This window comes from Hyla sarda, chromosome 3 (assembly GCF_029499605.1).
Source record: "Hyla sarda isolate aHylSar1 chromosome 3, aHylSar1.hap1, whole genome shotgun sequence".
Classification (NCBI taxonomy): Eukaryota; Metazoa; Chordata; class Amphibia; order Anura; family Hylidae; genus Hyla; species Hyla sarda.
The window spans coordinates 435,981,261-436,003,668 of NC_079191.1; the positions used below are offsets into that span (position 1 = coordinate 435,981,261).

The 22,408-nt window shown below is 40.5% G+C and overlaps 1 protein-coding gene across 1 annotated transcript in view; it reads left to right on the forward strand.

Annotated features, from left to right (window-relative positions):
• Window positions 1-22,408, forward strand: part of ALK (ALK receptor tyrosine kinase) — a 1,017,868-nt gene that overhangs the window by 820,021 nt on the left and 175,439 nt on the right. Inside the window, exons 7-8 of the mRNA XM_056568555.1 lie at window positions 92-199; window positions 9,394-9,497. Of these exons, the coding sequence (XP_056424530.1) occupies window positions 92-199; window positions 9,394-9,497 (212 nt within the window). The remainder of the gene's footprint in view (window positions 1-91; window positions 200-9,393; window positions 9,498-22,408) is intronic.

Consider the following 22,408-nt stretch of genomic DNA (forward strand, 5'->3'; position numbering starts at 1 on the left):
TGAATGACATATTGTTTACTGCTGCTCGTACAATGTCAGGTCCACTACGTATGCAAATCGGATACATTCATGTTTCTGTCTGACTCCATAGGAAACCTCCCCCCAGGATTTTACTGTATGTTTGAGGATGGCAGCTGCGGGTGGGCACTGGACCCCAAAACATCGGACTGGAGGATACGCGCCCTGGACGGTTCTGGAGGTGAGAAGGGACTTCTACTAAGATGTCTTTAAGGGGTACTCCCGTGGAAAACCTTTTTTTTTATTTTTTTATTTTTTTTAAATGAACTGGTGCCAGAAAGTTAAGCAGATTTGTAAATGACTTCTATTAAAAAATCTTAATCCTTCCAGTACTTATTAGCGGCTGTATACTACAAAGGAAATGTTTTTCTGTTTTGGATTTCTCTTCTGTCACGACCACAGCGCTCTCTGCTGACCTCTGCTGTCCATTTTAGGAACTGTCCAGAGCAACATATGTTTGCTATGGGGATTTTCTCCTGCTCTGGACAGTTCCTAAAATAGACAGCAGAGGTCAGCAGAGAGCACTGTGGTCGTGACAGAAGAGAAATCCAAAAAGAAAAGCATTTCCTCTGTAGTATACAGCCCTTAAAAGGTACTGGAAGGATTAAGATTTTTTTAATAGAAGTAATTTACAAATCTGTTTAATTTTCTGGCACCAGTTGATGTAGAAAAAAAAAAAAGTTTTCCATGGGAGTACCCCTTTAAATTACATGAATGTTACATAGTGTTGTAGTATTGTACAAATGTCACTGGTATAGCAGAGCTGTGTAAGGTAATTTAGGCTTAGATACACCAGCACTGCAGACAGTATCATGCAAGATAGGCTTAGATACACCAGCACTGCAGACAGTATCATGCACGATGGGCTTAGATACCCCAGCACTGCAGACAGTGTCATGCATGATAGGCTTAGATACACCATCTCTGCAGACAGTATCATGCATGATAGGCTTAGATACACCATCTCTGAAAACAGTATCATGCATGATAGGCTTAGATACACCATCTCTGCAGACAGTATCATGCATGATAGGCTTAGATACACCATCTCTGAAAACAGTATCATGCATGATAGGCTTAGATACACCATCTCTGCAGACAGTATCATGCACGATAGACTTAGATACAACATCTCTGCAGACAGTATCATGCATGATAGGCTTAGATACACCAGCTCTGCAGACAGTATCACACCTCAGAAACTTAGATACATCAGCTCTGCAGACAGTATCATGCATGATAGGCTTAGATACCCCAGCACTGTAGACAGTGTCATGCATGATAGGCTTAGATACACCAGCTCTGCAGACAGTATCATGTATGATAGGCTTAGATACACCAGCTCTGCAGACAGTATCACACCTTAGAAACTTAGATACATCAGCTCTGCAGACAGTATCATGCACGATAGGCTTAGATACACCAGCTCTGCAGACAGTATCATGCATGATAGGCTTAGATACACCAGCTCTGCAGACGGTATCATGCACCATAGGCTTAGATACCCCATCAATGCAGACAGTATCATGTACGATAGGCTTAGATACACCAGCTTTGCAGACAGTATCATGCATGAGAGGCTTAGATACACCAGCTCTGCAGACAGTATCATGCACGATAGGCTTAGATACACCAGCTCTGCAGACAGTATCATGCATGATAGGCTTATATACACCAGCTCTGCAGCCAGTATCACACCTTAGAAACTTAGATACATCAGCTCTGCAGACAGTATCATGCACGATAGGCTTAGATACACCAGCACTGCAGACAGTATCATGCACGATAGACTTAGATACACCAGCTCTGCAGACAGTAGCATGCACGATAGACTTAGATACACCATCTCTGCAGACAGTATCATCCATGATAGACTTAGAAACACCAGCTCTGCAGACAGTATCACACCTAAGAAACTTAGATACACCAGCTCTGCAAACAGTATCATGCACGATAGGCTTAGATACACCAGCTCTGCAGACAGTATCATGCACGATAGGCTTACATACACTAGCACTGCAGACAGTATCATGCATGATAGGCTTAGATACACCAGCTCTGCAGACAGTATCACACCTAAGAAACTTAGATACACCAGCTCTGCAAACAGTATCATGCACGATAGGCTTAGATACACGAGCTCTGCAGACAGTATCATGCATGATAGGCTTAGATACACGAGCTCTGCAGACAGTATCATGCACGATAGGCTTAGATACACCAGCTCTGCAGACAGTATCATGCATGAGAGGCTTAGATACACCAGCTCTGCAGACAGTATCATGCACGATAGGCTTACATACACCAGCTCTGCAGACAGTATCATGCATGATAGGCTTAGATACACCAGCTCTGCAGACAGTATCATGCACGATAGGCTTAGATACACCAGCTCTGCAGACAGTATCATGCATGAGAGGCTTAGATACACCAGCTCTGCAGAAAGTATCATGCATGATAGGCTTAGATACACCAGCTCTGCAGACAGTATCACACCTTAGAAACTTAGATACATCAGCTCTGCAGACAGTATCATGCACGATAGGCTTAGATACACCAGCTCTGCAGACAGTATCACACCTTAGAAACTTAGGTACATCAGCTCTGCAGACAGTATCATGCACAATAGGCTTAGATACCCCAGCACTGCAGACAGTATCATGCATGATAGGCTTAGATACACCAGCTCTGCAGACAGTATCAAGCATGATAGGCTTAGATACACCAGCACTGCAGACAGTATCATGCATGATAGGCTTAGATCCACCAGCTCTGCAGACAGTATCACACCTTAGAAACATCAGCTCTGCAGACAGTATCATGCACGATAGGCTTAGATACATCAGCTCTGCAGACAGTATCATGCATGATAGGCTTAGATACACCAGCACTGCAGACAGTATCACACCTAAGAAACTTAGATACACCAGCACTGCAGACAGTATCATGCACGATAGACTTAGATACACCAGCTCTGCAGACAGTATCATGCACGATAGACTTAGATACACCATCTCTGCAGACAGTATCATCCATGATAGACTTAGAAACACCAGCACTGCAGACAGTATCATGCATGATAGGCTTAGATACACCAGCTCTGCAGACAGTATCAAGCATGATAGGCTTAGATACACCAGCACTGCAGACAGTATCATGCATGATAGGCTTAGATCCACCAGCTCTGCAGACAGTATCACACCTTAGAAACTTAGATACATCAGCTTTGCAGACAGTATCATGCACGATAGGCTTAGATACATCAGCTCTGCAGACAGTATCATGCACGATAGGCTTAGATACACCAGCACTGCAGACAGTATCATGCATGATAGGCTTAGATACACCAGCTCTGCAGACAGTATCACACCTAAGAAACTTAGATACACCAGCTCTGCAAACAGTATTATGCACAATAGGCTTAGATACCCCAGCACTGCAGACAGTATCATGCATGAGAGGCTTAGATACACCAGCATTGCAGACAGTATCATGCATGATAGGCTTAGATACACCAGCATTGCAGACAGTATCATGCATGAGAGGCTTAGATACACCAGCACTGCAGACAGTATCATGCATGATAGGCTTAGATACACCAGCACTGCAGACAGTATCATGCATGATAGGCTTAGATACACCAGCACTGCAGACAGTATCATGCATGATAGGCTTAGATACACCAGCACTGCAGACAGTATCATGCATGATAGGCTTAGATACACCAGCACTGCAGACAGTATCATGCATGATAGGCTTAGATACACCAGCACTGCAGACAGTATCATGCATGAGAGGCTTAGATACACCAGTAGTGTTGCTCGCGAATATTCGCAATTCGAATATTATTCGCGAATATCGCATATTCGCGAATTCGCTAATTTTGCGAATATAGCGCTATATATTCGTAATTACGAATATTCGTTATTTTTTTTTTTTTTTTTCACAGTACACATCACAGTGATCATCCCTCTCTGCTTCCAGCTTGTGTGGTGTAAAGAAGGCTCTAATACTACTGTGTGAGACTGGCGTGCGAATTTTCGCATATGCGAATTTTTGCTTATGCTAATTTTGTATATGCTAATTTTCGCATATGTTATTTTCGCATACGCGAAAATAAAACGAGAATATAACGAATATGCGAATATTCGCGAATATAGGACGAATATTCGTCCATATATTCGCGAATATTCGCGAATTCGAATATGGCCTATGCCGCTCAACACTATACACCAGCACTGCAGACAGTATCAATAGGCTTACAGAGGGGCAAAAAAGTATTTAGTCAGCCCCCAATTGTACAAGTTCTCCCCCATATAAAGATGAGAGGCTGTAAATATCATCATAGGTTATAACCTCAACTATGAGAGACAGAATGAGAAAAAAAATCCATAAAATCACATTGTCTGATTATTAAAGAAATTATTTGCAAATTTTGGTGGAAAATAAGTATTTGGTCACCTACAAACAAGATTTGTGGCTCAGACCTGTAACCTCTTCTTTAAGAGTCTCCTCTGTCCTCCAATCGTTACCTGTATTAACCCCTTAACCCCTTAAGGACTCAGGGTTTTTCCGTTTTTGCACTTTCGTTTTTTCCTCCTTACCTTTTAAAAATCATAACCCTTTCAATTTTCCACCTAAAAATCCATATTATGGCTTATTTTTTGCATCACCAATTCTACTTTCCAGTGACATTAGTCATTTTACCCAAAAATGCACGGCGAAACGGAAAAAAAAATCATTGTGCGACAAAATCGAAAAAAAAACGCCATTTTGTAACTTTTGGGGGCTTCCGTTTCTACGCAGTGCATATTTTGGTAAAAATTACACCTTATCATTATTCTGTAGGTCCATACGGTTAAAATGATCCCCTACTTATATAGGTTTGATTTTGTCGTACTTCTGGAAAAAATCATAACTACATGCAGGAAAATTTATACGTTTAAAAATGTCATCTTCTGACCCCTATAACTTTTTTATTTTTCCACGTACAGGGCGGTATGAGGACTCATTTTTTGCGCCGTGATCTGAAGTTTTTATCGGTACCATTTTTGTTTTGATCGGACTTTTTGATCACTTTTTATTCATTTTTTAATGTTATAAAAAGTTACCAAAATACGCTTTTTTGGACTTTGGAATTTTTTTGCGCGTACGCCATTGACCGTGCGGTTTAATTAATGATATATTTTTATAGTTCGGACATTTACGCACGCGGCGATACCACATATGTTCATTTTTTTTTTTTTTACACTGTTTTATTTTTTTTATGGGAAAAGGGGGGTGATTCAAACTTTTATTAGGGAAGGGGTTAAATGACCTTTATTAACACTTTTTTTTTACTTTTTTTTTTGCAGTGTTATAGGTCCCATAGGGACCTATAACACTGCACACACTGATCATTGTTATCCCATAGGGACCTATAACACTGCACACACTGATCTCCTATGCTGATCACTGGCGTGTATTAACACGCCTGTGATCAGCATTATCGGCGCTTGACTGCTCCTTCCTGGATCTCAGGCACGGAGCAGTCATTCGTCGATCGGACACCGAGGAGGCAGGTAAGAGCCCTCCCGGTGTCCGATCAGCTGTTCGGGACGCCGCGATTTCACCGCGGCGGTCCCGAACAGCCCGACTGAGCAGCCGGGATACTTTCAGTTTCACTTTAGAAGCGGCGGTCAGCTTTGACCGCCGCTTCTAAAGGGTTAATACCGCACATCGCCGCGATCGGCGATGTGTGGTATTAGCCGCGGGTCCCGGCCGTTGATTAGCGCCGAGACCCACGCGATATGATGCGGGATCGCGGCGCGATCCCGCCTCATATCGCGGGAGCCGGCGCAGGACGTAAATATACGTCCTGCGTCGTTAAGGGGTTAAGGACCCTTAAGGTTTTTCCGTTTTTGCACTTTCTTTTTTTCCTCCTCACCTTTTAAAAATAATAACCCTTTCAATTTTGCACCTAAAATTTCATATTATGGCTTATGTTTTGTGCCACCAATTCTACTTTGAAGTGACATCAGTCATTTTACCCAAAAAATCCTCAACGAAACGGATAAAAAAATTCATTGTGCGACAAAATTGAAGAACAAAACGCCATTTTATAACTTTTTTGGGGGCTTCCATTTCTACGCAGTACATTTTTCGGTAAAAATGACACCATATCATTGTTCTGTAGGTCCATACGATTAAAATGATCCCCTACTTATATAGGTTTGATTTTGTCGAACTTCCGGAAAAAATCCTAACTACATGCAGGAAAATGTATACGTTCAAAATTGTCATCTTCTGACCCCTATGAATTTTTATTTTTATTTTTACGGACTTTTTAATCGCTTTTTAAAATTTTTTTCATGATATAAAAAGTGACCAAAAAATACGCTATTTTGGACGTAGGAATTTTTTTGCGCGTACGCCATTGACCGTGCGGTTTAATTGATGATATATTTTTATAGTTTGGACATTTCCGCACGCGGCGATACCACATATGTTTATTTTTATTTACCCAGTTTTTTGTTTTTTGTTTTTAAATGGGAAAAGTGGATCGATTCTTACTTTTATTAGGGAAAGGGTTAAATCATCTTTATTAACTTTTTTTTTTTACACTTTTTTTTTTGCAAATCTACAACTCCCAGCATGCCAGGACAGCCAAAGGCTGTCCTGGCATGCTGGAAGTTGTAGTTTTGCAACAGCTGGAGGCACTTTGCTGGGGAAACACTGCCGTAACACATAGTATCACATAGATACCTCGTCCACGCGTGAAGACTTAGGTACAGCCGTCAGCTCATATACTATTCATGATTGGTTTAGATACTTTAATAGTATCACACTTAAAGGGGTATTCCAGGAAAAAACTTTATATATATATATATATATATATATATATATATATATATATATATATATACATATCTCAACTGGCTCCAAAAAGTTAAACAGATTTGTAAATGACTTCTATAAAAAAAAATCTTAATCCTTCCAATAATTATCAGCTGCTGAAGTTGAGTTGTTCTTTTCTGTCTGGATACAGTGCTCTCTGCTGACATCTGTCTGTCTCGGGAACTGCACAGAGTAGAAGAGGTTGGCTATGGGGATTTCCTTCCACTCTGGACGGCTCCCGAGACACGTGTCATCTGAGAGCACTTAGACAGAAAAGAACAACTCAACTTCAGCAGCTCATAAGTACTGAAAGGATTAATATTTTTTAATAGAAGTTATTTACAAATCTGTGGAACCAGTTGATATATATAAAAAAAAAAGTTTTTTCCTGGATAACCCCTTTAATAGGTTTTAGATACCTTAACTCACAGTATCACACATGGTACCATAACATGATATTTCCCAACCAGTGTGCCTCCAGCTGTTGCAAAATTACAACTACCTACCTGCTAAAAGTTGTAGTTTTGCCACAGCTGGAGGCACTTTGGTTGGGAAACAGTGCCTTAGATACCTTATGCTTAGATACCCCTTCCAGTATGAAGTGAAGGTAACCGCTCAGTGGGTCATCAGTCTCCGCAGTCTCTAATAAACTTCTCCAATGTCACCTTGAGGTTTAATGCGTCCGGCGGGGAGAGGACTCGGAGCAGCTGTCAATCAGTCCAGAAGAATGAAGACAACCTGTCAGCCGCTTGTTTATGGACATTATTGTGCCGAACCTTCCCCGGCCTACAGTCATTTTTCAAAGCTTTTGTGTCCTCTTCATTATGTCCCTTTATATAATAGAATAGGTTATTTCTTGGCCATTGTAATAGGATCGGTATAGCTGCAGGTCAGGACCAGATGTGGGGGGGGGGGGCGCCTTAGTATAAGAGCTCTCATATAAAATGTACAGCGCCTGAGTCACTTAATAAGGTTATGTGATGTCATCTGATCAGGAGTGATGTCATGTGAATAGGTGGAGTCAGAGTGATGTCATGTGAATAGAGGGAGTCAGAGTGATGTCATGTGAATAGGTGGAGTCAGAGTGATGTCATGTGAATAGGCAGAGTCAGAGTGATGTCATGTGAATAGGTGGAGTCAGAGTGATGTCATGTGAATAGGTGGAGTCAGAGTGATGTCATGTGATTAGGCGGAGTCAGAGTGATGTCATGTGAATAGGCAGAGTCAGAGTGATGTCATGTGAATAGGTGGAGTCAGAGTGATGTCATGTCAATAGGCGGAGTCAGAGTGATGTCATGTGAATAGGTGGAGTCAGAGTGATGTCATGTGAATAGGCAGAGTCAGAGTGATGTCATGTGAATAGGTGGAGTCAGAGTGATGTCATGTGAATAGGTGGAGTCAGAGTGATGTCATGTGAATAGGTGGAGTCAGAGTGATGTCATGTGAATAGGTGGAGTCCGAGTGATGTCATGTGAATAGGTAGAGTCAGAGTGATGTCATGTGAATAGGTGGAGTCAGAGTGATGTCATCTAATCAGGAGAAGTCAGAGTGATGTCATCTAATCAGGAGAAGTCAGAGTGATGTCATCTAATCAGGAGAAGTCAGAGTGATGTCATCTAATCAGGAGTAGTCAGAGTGATGTCATCTGATCAGGAGTAGTCAGAGTGATGTCATCTGATCAGGAGAGGTCATTTGATCAGGAGGAGTCAGAGTGGTGTCATGTGAATAGGTGGAGTCAGAGTGATGTCTTGTGAATAGGTGGAGTCAGAGTGATGTCTTGTGAATAGGTGGAGTCAGAGTGATGTCATCTAATCAGGAGTAGTCGGAGTGAAGTCATCTAATCAGGAGTAGTCGTAGTGATGTCATCTGATCAGGAGTAGTCAGAGTGATGTCATCTGATCAGGAGTAGTCAGAGTGATGTCATCTAATCAGGAGTAGTCAGAGTAATGTCATCTGATCAGGAGGAGTCAGAGTGATGTCATCTGATCAGGAGGAGTCAGAGTGATGTCATCTAATCAGGAGGAGTCAGAGTGATGTCATCTAATCAGGAGTACTGAGAGTGATGTCATCTAATCAGGAGTACTGAGAGTGATGTCATCTAATCAGGAGTACTGAGAGTGATGTCATCTAATCAGGAGTAGTCAGAGTGATGTCATCTAATCAGGAGTAGTCAGAGTGATGTCATGTAATCAGGAGTAGCCTCGGTATTGTTATTTAATCAGGAAAAGCCTTGGTGATGTCATCAGATGAAGAGGGGAGCTCAGTTGTGTTATTTAGAAAAAGGAGGAGCTTTAGTGACATCATTTCTTCCGGGTGTTCTGCATAAGATACAGTACAACACCCCTGACAAAGGGGGCGCTACCTACTTGGAGATACAAGACGTCTACATTGTGTGATTATGTTCTCTACCTGCTGAACAGAAAACATTTCTCAGGGAGTATTGTTGTTTAGACATTGGAATTATTCCTTTATTTAGTTAATTTCTTCTTTTTTATGTAGATGACTCGGTGCTGATTCTAAACACAAGAGAATCGAAAACTTCTCAGAGCTCCGTAATGACCAACGTCCTGTACCCATCACCTCTGAAGAATTCTACATGTGAGGTCAGTACAGTGAATAAGAACAATGTATATATGGATAACAATACTGTCCATATGTACAGGAATATAACTACTATAATACTGTCTCCTATATACAAGAACATAACTACTATAATACTGCTCCTATATACAAGAATATAACTACTATAATACTGCTCCTATATACAAGAATATAACTACTATAATACTGCTCCTATATACAAGAATATAACTACTATAATACTGCTCCTATATACAAGAATATAACTACTATAATACTGCTCCTATATACAAGAATATAACTACTATAATACTGCCCCTATATACAAGAATATAACTACTATAATACTGCTCCTATATACAAGGATATAACTACTATAATACTGTCTCCTATATACAAGAATATAACTACTATAATACTGCCCCTATATACAAGAATATAACTACTATAATACTGTCCCTATCTACAAGAATATAACTACTCTAATACTGCTCCTATATACAAGAATATAACTACTATAATACTGCTCCTATATACAAGAATATAACTACAATAATACTGCTCCTATATACAAGAATATAACTACAATAATACTGCTCCTATATACAAGAATATAACTACTATAATACTGTCTCCTATATACAAGAACATAACTACTATAATACAGCTCCTATATACAAGAATATAACTACTATAATACTGTCTCCTATATACAAGAATATAACTACTATAATACAGCTCCTATATACAAGAATATAACTACTATAATACTGTCTCCTATATACAAGAATATAACTACTATAATACAGCTCCTATATACAAGAATATAACTACTATAATACTACTCCTATATACAGGAATACAACTACTATAATACTGCTCCTATATACAAGAATATAACTACTATAATACTGCCTCCTATATACAAGAATATACATACTATAATACTGCTCCTATATACAAGAATATAACTACTATAATACTGTCTCCTATATACAAGAATATAACTACTATAATACTGCCTCCTATATACAAGAATATAACTACTATAATACTGCTCCTATATACAAGAATATAACTACTATAATACTGCTCCTATATACAAGAATATATCTACTATAATACTGCTCCTATATACAAGAATATAACTACTATAATACTGCCCCTATATACAAGAATATAACTAGTATAATACTGCTCCTATGTACAAGAATATAACTACTATAATACTGCTCCTATATACAAGAATATAACTACTATAATACAGCTCCTATATACAAGAATATAACTACTATAATACTACTCCTATATACAGGAATATAACTACTATAATACTGCTCCTATATACAAGAATATAACTACTATAATACTGCCTCCTATATACAAGAATATACACACTATAATACTGCTCCTATATACCAGAATATAACTACTATAATACTGCTCCTATATACAAGAATATAACTACTATAATACTGCCCCTATATACAAGAATATAACTAGTATAATACTGCTCCTATATACAAGAATACAACTACTATAATACTGCTCCTATATACAAGAATATAACTACTATAATACTGCTCCTATATACAAGAATATAACTACTATAATACTGCTCCTATATACAAGAATATAACTACTATAATACAGCTCCTATATACAAGAATATAACTACTATAATACTGCTCCTATATACAAGAATATAACTACTATAATACTGCTCCTATATACAAGAATATAACTACTATAATACTGCTCCTATATACAAGAATATAACTACTATAATACTGCTCCTATATACAAGAATATAACGACTATAATACTGCCCCCCTATATACAAGAATATAACTACTATAATACTGCTCCTATATACAAGAATATAACTACTATAATACTGCTCCTATATACAAGAATATAACTACTATAATACTGCTCCTATATACAAGAATATAACTTCTATAATACTGCTCCTATATACAAGAATATAACTACTATAATACTGCTCCTATATACAAGAATATAACTACCATAATACTGCTCCTATATACAAGAATATAACTACTATAATACTGCTCCTATATACAAGAATATAACTACTATAATACTGCTCCTATATACAAGAATATAACTACTATAATACTGCTCCTATATACAAGAATATAACTACTATAATACTGCTCCTATATACAAGAATATAACTACTATAATACTGCTCCTATATACAAGAATATAACGACTATAATACTGCCCCCCTATATACAAGAATATAACTACTATAATACTGCTCCTATATACAAGAATATAACTACTATAATACTGCTCCTATATACAAGAATATAACTACTATAATACTGCTCCTATATACAAGAATATAACTTCTATAATACTGCTCCTATATACAAGAATATAACTACTATAATACTGCCCCTATATACAAGAATATAACTACTATAATACTACTCCTATATACAAGAATATAAGTACTATAATACTGCTCCTATATACAAGAATATAACTACTATAATACTGCCTCCTATATACAAGAATATAACTACTATAATACTGCCTCCTATATCCAAGAATATACCTACTATAATACTGCTCCTATATCCAAGAATATAGCTACTATAATACTGCTCCTATATACAAGAATATAGCTACTATAATACTGCTCCTATATACAAGAATATAACTACTATAATACTGCTCCTATATACAAGAATATAACTACTATAATACTGCTCCTATATACAAGAATATAACTACTATATATACTGTCTGGCTCTGTATACTGTAAATCATCACTGATGAGTCGGGTGTCGCCCGGTGGGTGTTCTATCTCTCTTTCGCCCTACAGAGCAGTTATGGCCTTTAAGCTTCTGTGAACAATATAGAGTTTTCCGCGCACGTTCGGATCCAATTTGTTCCGGAGATAAACTGCAGGTATCCGCTATGAATAATATATACGCTACAACTGGTTGGATAGAACTCCGCAGTAACAAGATTTTACATATAAAAAAAAAATCTTTAATAATTGAACTCGCCCCCTGGAGCTTCACTCCTTATACTGAAATACTGTAAGATTCAACGTAACTCACTTCCTGCGAAGCGCTCGCTCTCGGGAGTCGGCATCCCGCCCGACGTGTAATTAAGTGTGTCAGTCCTCGTGCCGCCGCGTTCCCCGTCGTACAACTCAACTCTCCCAGGATTCCTCAAGGCTGAAGAATCCTTTTCATGTGGATGTTGTGATCCCGGGAACTCGTTCTTATTCGCTCCATTTAATAGCTGCCGCTCCTCGCCAGTGTTTTTTTTTTTTTACCGTTCTCTGGAGGAAACGGCGCAGATAATTGAAATTGGATGTATTCTGAGTGATCAAACCCGGTGTGGATGGACGATCAAGGAAACAACACGAAGGAAAATAGCGATGAGAAAAATGTATCGTCTGGCGCCGCGCGTTCTCATCATCAATGAATATAAATGATACATTGTATCGGTGGGGGAGCAAACGGCAAAGCAGCAACCCCAGAACGGCGCTGGGCCACCACTGCGGGCATCCCGTCTACTGTGCTATAGTAATTCACAATATCGGATGCACAACGTATTCCTCCTCCAGAGTAGCACAACAATGAATTGGAAAAAATTAGACAATTGTGCCGCCATCTTGTGCCCCATTCACTTGGTGATCAGGGATGACTTAAAGGGCTACTCCACCGCCACTGCGTTCGGAGCATTTAGTTCCAAATGCTGAGTGCAGGCTGCGTGGGTTGTGATGTCACACCACGCCCCCTCAATGTAAGTCTATGGGAGGGGTATGGCCACGCCCCCTCCCATAGACTTGCATTGAGAGGGCGTTGCCGTGACATGACGAGGGGCATGGTACTGACATCTTGACCCCCACATATTCATCCGTTAAGACCCATGATAACATCCCTTATGTACGGCCGTTTTAGCACCTCTGCCTACAGACTCCCACAGCTGGGACTACTACTACTCCCATCATGGAACAGACTTGTTTCTATGATGTGAGTAGTAGTTCCCCGGCTGCGGGAGTCTGCTGGTGGCTGGGGAGGCTACATTAGCACTACTACTACTACCCCTTCATGGAACAGAGTCTGTTCCATGATGGGGGTTGTAGTACAGGGGATAAGGGATTGAACGCATCAGGTTTCACTTCTGAGACCCAATGCAATCAGAAGTTATTAAGCAGGGGAGCGGGCGTTTTTACTTTCATTTTTAAATCCCCCACGGGGAGCCCTGAATGGCCGTCCTGAGGAGCCATTCAGGGCTCCCAGCGGGGTTTTAAAATGAACATTGTGAGTGGCAGCGGGGGCCATATGTATATTAAAAGCGCTGCAGGGGGAGGGGGGCAGACATATAGCCTATATATCTAGCCCCCCAGCGCATTTATAATATGACACCCCGCCAGCGCATTAATAATGTATCCCCCGCCAGCGCATTAATAATATGACCCCCGCTGGCGCATTTATAAATATATACCCCACGCTGGCGCATTTATAAAATATATACCCCCCCGCCGGCACATTTATAAATATATACCCCCCCGCTGGCGCATTTATAATGTGCCCCCCTAATCCCCGCCAGCGCATTAATAAAGCTATGACCCCCGCCAGCGCATTTATAATGTACCCCCATCAGCGCATTTATAATGTGCCCCCCGCAGCTCATTTCTCATATTATGCCACCGCAGCATCATCGGGTCGGCCGGCTGCTGGCACTATGCACTGCTAGAAATACTTTTCACATATAGTGCTGCGGTGGCATAATAGGAGAAATGAGCTGCGGGGGTCACATTATAAATGCGCTGATGGGGGTACATTATAAATGTGCCGGCGGGGGGTACATTATAAATGCGCTGGCGGGGGTCATAGCTTTATTAATGCGCTGGCGGGGATTAGGGGGGCACATTATAAATGCGCTGGGGGGCTAGATATCTAGGCTATATGTCTGCCCCCCCTGCAGTACTATATATCTTGCCCCCCCACACGATATACCACCATGTGATATACATATGGCCCCCGCTGCCACTCACTCTGTTCATTTTAAAAACCCCGCCGGGAGCCCTGAATGGCTCCTCAGTACCGGCCATTCAGGGCTCCCCGCGGAGGGATTTAAAAATGAAAGTAAAAACACACGATACATCGCAAGGGAGCCCAGCTCCCCTGCTTAATAACTTCTGATCGCATCGGGTCTCAAAAGTCCGTTCTTCATGATGGGCTATAACGGGTCATAATGGATAATCAAAAATCCCATAGACTTGAATGGGATTTTGTAACATACGTTTAACATCCTTTTATTAAGGCTTTCCTAACAGACGATTATAATGGATCTGTTAACGGAACAACTTTATAGTGTGAAAGGGGCTTTAGACAAAACTCTTTCTCGGAGCTGGAGGCTTGCAGCACTTTGTCCTCACAGCGTGGACTGGAACAAGACAGTGACATGATTGTAGCAGGTTCTATACTAGTAGTAGTGTGAACAGTGACTTTCCGTCTGCTCAGACCCGTATTGTATGTAGTGAGGAACTCAGTTATTCCTGTAGACCGTCCATTCCGTGTTGTCACCATTCAGTATTTCTCTTTCTAAGGGCGTCTCTCACAAGATGTTTGTTGGAGTCTTCATGCTCTTTCTTCTTCACATTCTTCATGTCGTCTTGTCGTACATTTTTAACTATTTGTTCATGGGATTGCTTTTTGGTTGGAGGCATTGTTCCCCTCCCTAACCAGTTGTCTCTTAGCTGACTCTGGACCAAACCAACGCACAGTTACTACCTACAATAATGGACTGATCCAATGAACTTTCCCAGCTGGCTCTTTGCTAACTGTGGACCGAACCAATGTACAGTCACTACCTACAATAATGGACTGATTCAATGAACTGTCCTAGCTTTCTCTTTGCTAACTGTGGACTGAACCAATGCACAATCACTACCTACAATAATGGACTGACCCAATGAACTGTCCTGACTTTCTCTTAGCTAACTGTGGACCAAACCAATGCACAATCACTACCTACAATAATGGACTGACCCAATTAACTGTCCTAGCTTTCTCTTAGCTAACTGTGGACCAAACCAATGCACAGTCACTACCTACAATAATGGACTGACCCAATGAACTGTCCCAGCTGTCTATTTGCTAACTGTGGACCGAACCAATATATAGTCAATACCTGTCAATACAGTCAATACCACGCCCCTTATTACGGCACACCCCGCCCCCTCAATGCAAGTCTATGGGAGGGGGTGTGACAATGTCACGCCCCCTCCCATAGACTTGCATTGAGGGGGCGGGGCGTGATGTCATGAGGGGGCGGGGCCATGACATCATAAGCTCCCGGCGTCGGCTCCAGCGTTTGGAACAGCCTTTAAGTCCACTCCTTTCCTTTAAGAACTGGCTGGTCTAGGGATTCTTCCCACACTGATAGACTCAGGGTACTTAACGCTACATCCACAGAATTGCTTACCACCAGGGGTGAACTTGGATTTCTGGACCAGAGCTGCCAAAGGCTTTCTACTCTCGTTCCTTGACTTTGACAGACTTGACCTGGACGATGGGATGCTAGCGATTTGGCGTAGACTTGACTTCTCCTCAGACTTGGATGCTGCGCAGACTCTCCTTTCTCCTCCTTGCCCAGGACCAGACTTAGAACTCTCCTCACACTCCAGACTAAACCTGTCCCCATTAGAGGTATGGGGCAGGTGTGCTTCAGAGACCCTCACATTGCGCTGACACTGACTGAATTGACTAACTAACAGCTTACTAGCTCCACACTGTCTAGCCAGACCAGGGAGCTTAGGCTGACGACTCTAATTGGCCACAGTGATCACATGACACCTTTACAACCTTTACCATAAAGGAACAGTACACTTTACATAGGATAAACAGTATACATTGGTATAAACACAGAACAATAAAGACAAAATAACAGGCAAAATCTACCTGACAGGACAGGCAGTGTAACATGTTCTGTACTGGGACACCACACTAGGATCCTCTCTGGTCTGGAGTCTCTGGGCAGATTTCCTCATGCTCTCTAGTAAAATTGCAGCAGTGCAGGAAAGTGACTCTAATGTCTTCCTATAGGAAACAATGCAACCATGGAAGACAATGGATGCAAACTCAATACCTCAGATACTTAATGTGAGATATGCTGCAGAAACTAAATTATGCAAGATATGCTGCACACACTGAATGTTGATGCTAGATATTAATTGATATATGAATTGATGTGAGATATGCTGCAGATACTATACATTGATATGGGATATATTGCAGACACCACATGTTCATGTGAGATATGCTGCAGTTATTGCATGTTAGATACGCTGCAGATATTGCATGGTGATGTGAGATATGCTGCAGATACTAAACGATGTAAAATATAATGTAGACGCTAAATGATATGAGACATGCTGCAGATACTACATATGGATGTGAGATATACTGGAGACACTACATGGTGATGTGAGATATGCTGCAGATATTCCATGTGGATGTCAGATATGCTGCAGATATTCTATGGCAGTGTTTCTCAACCAGGGACCTCCAGCTGTTGCAAAACTACAACTCCCAGCATGCACGGACAGCCGTTGTTCTATAGTGATGTGAGATATGCCGCAGATATTCTATGGTGATGTCAGATATGCTGCAGATATTCTAGGGTGATGTGAGATATGCTGCAGATATTCTATGGTGATGTGAGATATTCTGCAGATATTCTATGGTGATGTCAAATATGCTGCAGATATTCTATGGTGATGTGAGATATGCTGCAGATATTCTATGGTGATGTCAGATATGCTGCAGATATTCTATGGTGATGTGAGATATGCTGCAGATATTCTATGGTGATGTCAGATATGCTGCAGATATTCTATGGTGATGTCAGATATGCTGCAGATATTCTATGGTGATGTCAAATATGCTGCAGATATTCTATGGTGATGTGAGATATGCTGCAGATATTCTATGGTGATGTCAGATATGCTGCAGATATTCTATGGTGATGTCAGATATGCTGCAGATATTCTATGGTGATGTCAAATATGCTGCAGATATTCTATGGTGATGTGAGATATGCTGCAGATATTCTATGGTGATGTGAGATATGCTGCAGATATTCTATGGTGATGTCAGATATCCTGCAAATATTCTATGGCGGTGTTTCCCAACCAGAGTGCCTCCAGCTGTTGCAAAACTACAACTCCCAGCATGCCCGAACAGCCGTTGGCTGTCCGCGGAAGCTGGGAGTTGTAGTTTTGCAACAGCTGGAGGCACCCTGGTTGGAAAACACTGTTCTATGGTGATGTCAGATATTCTGCAGATATTCTATAGTGATGTCAGATATGCTGCAAATATTCTATAGTGATGTCAGATATTCTGCAGATATTCTATAGTGATGTCAGATATGCTGCAGATATTCTATAGTGATGTCAGATATTCTTCAGATATTCTAGGGTGATGTCAGATATGCTGCAGATATTCTATGGGGATGTCAGATATTCTGCAGATATTCTATGGGGATGTTAGATATTCTGCAGATATTCTATGGTGATGTCAGATATGCTGCAGATATTCTATGGTGATGTCAGATATTCTGCAGATATTCTATGGTGATGTCAGATATTCTGCAGATATTCTATGGGGATGTCAGATATTCTGCAGATATTCTAGGGTGATGTCAGATATGCTGCAGATATTCTATAGTGATGTCCGATATGCTGCAGATATTCTATAGTGATGTCAGATATTCTGCAGATATTCTAGGGTGATGTCAGATATGCTGCAGATATTCTATAGTGATGTCAGATATTCTGCAGATATTCTAGGGTGATGTGAGATATGCTGCAGATATTCTATGGTGATGTCAGATATGCTGCAGATATTCTATAGTGATGTCCGATATGCTGCAGATATTCTATAGTGATGTCAGATATTCTGCAGATATTCTAGGGTGATGTCAGATATGCTGCAGATATTTTATAGTGATGTCAGATATGCTGCAGATATTTTATAGTGATGTCAGATATTCTGGAGATATTCTAGGGTGATGTGAGATATGCTGCAGATATTCTAGGGTGATGTCAGATATGCTGCAGATATTCTATGGTGATGTCAGATATGCTGCAGATATTATATGGTGATGTCAGATATCCTGCAAATATTCTATGGCGGTGTTTCCCAACCAGAGTGCCTCCAGCTGTTGCAAAACTACAACTCCCAGCATGCCCGGACAGCCGTTGGCTGTCCGGGGAAGCTGGGAGTTGTAGTTTTGCAACAGCTGGAGGCACCCTGGTTGGAAAACACTGTTCTATGGTGATGTCAGATATTCTGCAGATATTCTATAGTGATGTCAGATATTCTGCAGATATTCTATAGTGATGTCAGATATGCTGCAGATATTCTATAGTGATGTCAGATATTCTGCAGATATTCTAGGGTGATGTCAGATATGCTGCAGATATTCTATAGTGATGTCAGATATTCTGCAGATATTCTAGGGTGATGTCAGATATGCTGCAGATATTCTATAGTGATGTCAGATATTCTGCAGATATTCTAGGGTGATGTCAGATATGCTGCAGATATTCTATAGTGATGTCAGATATTCTGCAGATATTCTATAGTGATGTCAGATATGCTGCAGATATTCTAGAGTGATGTCAGATATTCTGCAGATATTCTAGGGTGATGTGAGATATGCTGCAGATATTCTAGGGTGATGTCAGATATGCTGCAGATATTCTATGGTGATGTCAGATATGCTGCAGATATTCTATGGTGATGTCAGATATGCTGCAGATATTCTATGGCGATGTCAGATATTCTGCAGATATTCTATGGTGATGTGAGATATGCTGCAGATATTCTATGGTGATGTGAGATATGCTGCAGATATTCTAGGGTGATGTCAGATATGCTGCAGATATTCTAGGGTGATGTCAGATATGCTGCAGATATTCTATGGTGATGTCAGATATGCTGCAGATATTCTATGGTGATATGAGATATGCTGCAGATATTCTATGGTGATGTGAGATATCCTGCAAATATTCTATGGTGGTGTTTCCCAACCAGAGTGCCTCCAGCTTTTGCAATACTACAACTCCCAGCATGCCCGGACAGCCAACGGCTGTCCGGGCATGCTGGGAGTTGTAGTTTTGCAACAGCTGGAGGCACCCTGGTTGGAAAACACTGTTCTATGGTGATGTCAGATATTCTGCAGATATTCTATAGGGATGTCAGATATTCTGCAGATATTCTATGGTGATGTCAGATATGCTGCAGATATTCTATGGTGATGTGAGATATTCTGCAGATATTCTATGGTGATGTGAGATATTCTGCAGATATTCTATGGTGATGTCAGATATGCTGCAGATATTCTATAGGGATGTCAGATATTCTGCAGATATTCTAGGGTGATGTCAGATATGCTGCAGATATTCTATAGTGATGTCAGATATTCTGCAGATATTCTATAGTGATGTCAGATATTCTGAAGATATTCTATGGTGATGTGAGATATTCTGCAGATATTCTATAGTGATGTCAGATATTCTGCAGATATTCTATGGTGATGTCAGATATTCTGCAGATATTCTATAGGGATGTCAGATATTCTGCAGATATTCTATGGTGATGTCAGATATGCTGCAGATATTCTATGGTGATGTGAGATATTCTGCAGATATTCTATGGTGATGTGAGATATTCTGCAGATATTCTATAGTGATGTCAGATATTCTGCAGATATTCTAGGGTGATGTCAGATATGCTGCAGATATTCTATAGTGATGTCAGATATTCTGCAGATATTCTATAGTGATGTCAGATATTCTGCAGATATTCTATGGTGATGTGAGATATGCTGCAGATATTCTATAGTGATGTCAGATATTCTGCAGATATTCTATAGTGATGTCAGATATTCTGCAGATATTCTATGGGGATGTCAGATATGCTGCAGTCAATATACTTCTTATCTGTGCTGATATATAACGCAGGCTGCTGGCAGTGACAGGGTTAACGGTGTCTCGCGGTGACGGATCCGCCGTGCGGCGAATATCACCAGAAGGAAACGAGTTTTTCCTTCAGACATAAATTGCATTAACGCTAAATTCTATTTAATTTCGTTCAATATTAAAAGCATCTGAAGACTGTTCTCTAATCTGCTGCTGACGGGCAGCGCCAAGTGCCGGGACAACGTTACTGACGGGCAGATGTAGCAGAGCTGAGGGTGTTATGTGCAAAAACAGAGATAACAGAGTGCAGTCCTATGTAAAACTGCAGACAAAACACTGACCCAGCCCCGGAGTACAGATAAAGCTTTATATTTATGTGCAGACCTGTGTAAATCTATAAACACCCCATCATGGTCCCCCCTGTATACAGATGGTGCAGCAGCTTCTGGCAGTCCTAAGTAAAGGTACAGATAACACATTTTGATACTAAATACCAATAATACAGCACATGTTACCTGCAGTCCTATGTAACACCACATATACAACGTTCTGATCTTATCAGAGTACAGAAAATGTAGTAAGTTTCGTGGTAAGCACTAAGCAGTCCTATGTAACACTATTGACAACATTTTGTTGATACTGTAATAGTACAGATAATGCAGGGGGCTTAAATGCAGTCCTATGTAAAACCACAGACAACACACAGTGACAACTCTCTGAATACAGATAACATGATAGGTGTTGCCTGCAGTCCTATGTAAAACTACAGATAACACGCTCCCATACTGAGCACCGGTTTTACCTGCAGTCCTACGTAACGCCACAGAAAACACACAGTGATACAGATAATGTAGTAGATTTTATCGGCAGTCCTATGCAAAACTACAGGTAATACTCTCCGATACAGAGTACAGGTTTTACCTGCAGTCCTATGTAACACCAGAGAAAACACACAGTGATACAGAGAATGTAGTAGATTTTATCTGCAGTCCTATGCAAAACTACAGACAATGCATTGTACAAATTAGTACAGATAATGTAGGGGGTTTAAATGCAGTCCTATGTAAAACTACAGGTAACACTTTCCGATACGGAGCACAGGTCTTACCTGCAGTCCTATGTAACTCCACAAAAAACACACAGAGTACAGATAATGTAGTAGATTTTATCTGCAGTCCTATGCAAAACTACAGATAACACTCTCCGATACTGAGTACAGGTTTTACCTGCAGTCCTATGTAACACCAGAGAAAACACACAGTGATACAGATAATGTAGTAGATTTTATCTGCAGTCCTATGCAAAACTACAGACAATGCATTGTACAACTTAGTACAGATAATGTAGAGGGTTTAAATGCAGTCCTATGTAAAACTACAGATAACACACAGTGACAACTCTCTGAATACAGATAACATAATAGATGTTGCCTGCAGTCCTATGTAAAACTACAGATAACACTCTCCGATACGAATCACAGGTCTTACCTGCAGTCCTATGTAACACCACAAAAAACACACAGAGTACAGATAATGTAGTAGATTTTATCTGCAGTCCTATGCAAAACTACAGACTATGCATTGTACCACTTGGTACAGATCATGTAGGGGGTTTAAATGCAGTCCTATGTAAAACTACAGATAACACTCTCCGATACTGAGTACAGGTCTTACCTGCAGTCCTGTGTAAAACTACAGATAACACTCTCCGATACGGAGTACAGGTCTTCTAACCTGCAGTCCTATGTAACACCACAAAAAACACAGAGAGTACAGATAATGTAGTAGATTTTATCTGCAGTCCTATGCAAAACTACAGACAATGCATTGTACCACTTGGTACAGATCATTTAGGGGATTTCAATGCAGTCCTATGTAAAACTACAGATATCACTTTCTGATGCTGAGAACAGATAATATGTACATTTACCTGCAGTCCTATGTAAAA